The 3510-nt window shown below is 46.8% G+C and overlaps 1 protein-coding gene across 1 annotated transcript; it reads right to left on the reverse strand.

Annotated features, from left to right (window-relative positions):
• Window positions 1-3068: 3068 nt before the first annotated feature.
• T265_08632 (hypothetical protein) lies at window positions 3069-3272 on the reverse strand (the record flags this gene model as incomplete). Its single annotated transcript, XM_009174498.1, has 1 exon — window positions 3069-3272. One exon carries the CDS (start codon window positions 3270-3272, stop codon window positions 3069-3071), a length of 204 nt encoding a protein of 67 aa, XP_009172762.1.
• Between the last annotated feature and the right edge of the window lie 238 nt (window positions 3273-3510).

A 3510-nucleotide genomic window follows, 5' to 3' on the forward strand; every position in this document is an offset into this window, starting at 1 on the left:
TGAATAGAGCATCAGTCTTGTTCATCACAGAGACCCATTCAACTTCTTTTATACGTCCTGGATACAGTGAATTTAAGTGCCCCTCAATGCTTCACCCCAGCCCACGAACTTTTTCAGTTTGAGAAGACAGATGGCCTTGAGTTTGGTGGTGGGTATCTAGGCCCACGCAAGGGTAAACGAGCAACGGGTCCACGAACCCCCCGCGGGGTTCCCTACATAGCCCTGTCTGTTATTCTCTTTAGCCTCACTTGATTTGTTTGGTTTTCCTCTTCCTACTTCTCTGCATCATTTCAGATCCTTTTTTATTCCAGCAGGTTACCCCGTGGTTTGGAATGAGAGGTAAGCACTGCGGGCCTGTGAGTAAGCAAGTGACGACGATGAGGTGAATCGCGGGAACCTGTGCACTCGTCAGTTTTGTGTTTTTTATGCTTAGGACATTCTTTTGGCTTGATTCCCCTTGGATGGGTACTTATATCCTGTTACAGGGAGATATGCAAATGGTTCCGTTTAAGATGCATCACAGTTCTTTAACATAACTATCCGTGTCCAGACTGCGGCATCTGAGGCAATTCAGCTGGCCAAAAGTCAAAAACTCATCTCAAGAATAGCGAATCATCAATAATTATTCGCCGAGGTGGGTTGAGAAATAGGATCTGGTGCTAAATCTCAGCGTTCTTGTATTAAGTGAAGGCGGTGCCAACTGCGGGAGCCATGGAAACGCACACACAAAAAGGCTTGGCCTGCTCTTCTACAGCCGCCAGCGAGATCATTTTATGGTTAACTGTTTAACGCGATAACAACGCACGATGAGGAAAATTGCCGCCACATGATTTTGGATGCCTTTGTCTTGAACCGTTTTCTTTCACATTCCCACCCACTGTCTTTGGAGCGAGAAGCAGGAAATGAGGCGGCAAAACCAAGCACAAAAGTGAGTCAGTATTATTCTTCCACGAGACGGGTAGAGATAAAGAACTTCCAGGAATCTTCCCCCGGTCATGGACCAAAATAAAACAACGATCTTGGTGGCTGCGCGTAGAAAAGTTAAACGGTTATGGCCACGTCTTGGGTCGCAGTGAGCCGCCTGGATAGTTTACTACACCAGTAGCCTAAAATATACACCACACATCATTCTGAGACTGGTAAGCGTCAGTCGCGCAGAGAAGCTTTTGGCCACCTGCATAACGGTGTTCGTCTTGTGCGCCGCTTTCATTGCGGAGTGCGAAGACCATGACAGAAGACAGCCAGATACCCAGATCTTCATTTTTAGTCCACCTAGGTGACACACGATGCCACACTTCGCCAAGCAACACGAAGGCTTTTCTAGAACATTTGTGCACTTCTCGTCGCTAGAAGGGCAGTGACAGTTCAGCGCTTCAACTAAAAGTACACACTCGGAACTAGTTGTAGTCGGTCTTCAGAAAGTTGGGCTCTAACCGATGTCCAGCGGTTGTCTGTGGTATTTCAAGTAGTTGCTCGCCAGCTGATACGATGTCTCTTGGATTGTGTATGGGGATGAAGTCATCAAGTCCCCTTCGGTATGCGAATTCGACCTGGCTAGTTATTTTCAGACAGGTCATCTCTCAGAATTCCACATCGTTTTGAGGCTAGACACATCTGTGTGTTTGAAAAACGAGTCGTTGAGATGAGATCGGAGATGTGAAAGGTGGCGCAGCGGGCTCTAGAAGTCCTCCCCGGATGGCTCACCGATGGGCCCTGCGGAGTCATAGTGATCACTGTGGCCAGGTGGGACACTGGTTTAATATTTTCGTAAACACACTTTTCTTAGGGATGTGTCGACTGATGACGGTTTCTGACGTGATCGACACCTGAGAGTTATCCTTACATTTTTGCGCCCATGTGTTGCACGACTTAGCTAATACTACCCAACATAGTGAGGTTCAATCCATGGGCACTGTGGTCGTTTAATAGAAACAAGTGTGCGCTGTGGTAATTTTACGGATTCAGGCTCTGCGTAGTAGGCAGGTCTTTCTCCATGACTGCGGTAGACCACGCTCAGAACGTGTGTGCTTTGAGCGTGGGAACAGAACCCAGATGAAATCAATTAGGTTGGATGTAGCCATTTGGAAGACAGCAGTTGGATTAGTGGATTTGTATCGAAGCGATTTACTGGCATCCAGACTGCTTTTGCCGAATAAAAGAACAACTACCCACCGTACACATAAATACTACCTGTCGAAGTTCATGAATTTGAGGATTCAAGCACAAACGCCCGGGTTCTCCCATGTCAGTCCCGAGAAAAATCCCGAGTTGCCTCCGGATTACGGGGATTCATGTTATTTGGCCGCGTGACGGTTCGCCACATTTTGTCAGAAGTCATTTTACCACTTAAGATGCGGAGATTAGGACTACGCATACGGCGTATCATCACGAGCGGACCCAATTTCTATGGTATTATAACTGCACTCACTCATGCCACGCTGACAGCGACTGTTTCAGCCAGGAAATGGTAATATGTAAAGAAGTCAATTTGTTGAATGGACATGTACTCCTCGGCGCTGGTCTATATGACGCGCTTGACGCAGGCACCGGCCGCGCTTTCAGTGTGCATATGAATTGGTAATGACACGCAGACGGCTTACCGCTATACATCTCAAGCCTCAGTGAATCATTGACGTCCATTCCACAGGTGACACATCGACATATAACAATTGCACTCAGCGTGATCAACAGCATCGCGAACTGCAGATTCCCGGGCCTAGCTTAAGTACTAGGTTTAGGTCTCTACCGTCAACCGCCGGTAGACACAGAAAAATAAGTTTTGTATTTCATATTTTGAAGATTTTTGCCCACTGCACCCTAACCTGCCACTCACCGCATTTTATCCGGCATTTCTAGAAGGGAAGACTAAGGAGTGACTTATCCTGAACAAGTATTTTATTCAGCATGAAGTTGTTATTTCACGTTCGCGCATTGGTTGCTAAACTCCATCCGCAATAAGCTCACCATTACGGTGGGCAGGACGTTGAACGACGCCATACAGACTGTCCAGTCAGTGTGGGTGATGCCGACTATGTGTGGAAAAGTAGCGCCCCAATAGGCTTGTTTCGTTACCTTGTCACGATGCCCTTGAACCAATCGTCTTGTGCCTCTGTGTAGATTTGCGTATACCTAGTTGTGCTCATTTCGCGTTTGTCTGAGAATAATCGGTCGGATTGATTGGCCACCCACCAATGGAGACCGGTGGCCTTCGAGGGAGTAAGATTCACCATTGTCAGGTTTGAGGATGGCGTCGCCACTCCAACCGCATGCATGCATGTGGTTGGCCATCCGGCTTGTAATGTCCGTAATCCGTTGTCACATTAATTCACCAATTTTCCTGTATCTAAACTACATTGTGTAACTGTTGTACACATTTTATCATGACGTTTGTTTTATTGTGCCAATAATTACATCAAAAGAAAAATGGTACAAATACACAAATTTTCGGCGCGTATTGATTACTTCTTGCTGACACGATGGTCGCAATCTTTAAGCTATGCTCTCAGTCTG

Source organism: Opisthorchis viverrini, assembly GCF_000715545.1.
Source record: "Opisthorchis viverrini unplaced genomic scaffold opera_v5_233, whole genome shotgun sequence".
NCBI lineage: Eukaryota > Metazoa > Platyhelminthes > Trematoda > Opisthorchiida > Opisthorchiidae > Opisthorchis > Opisthorchis viverrini.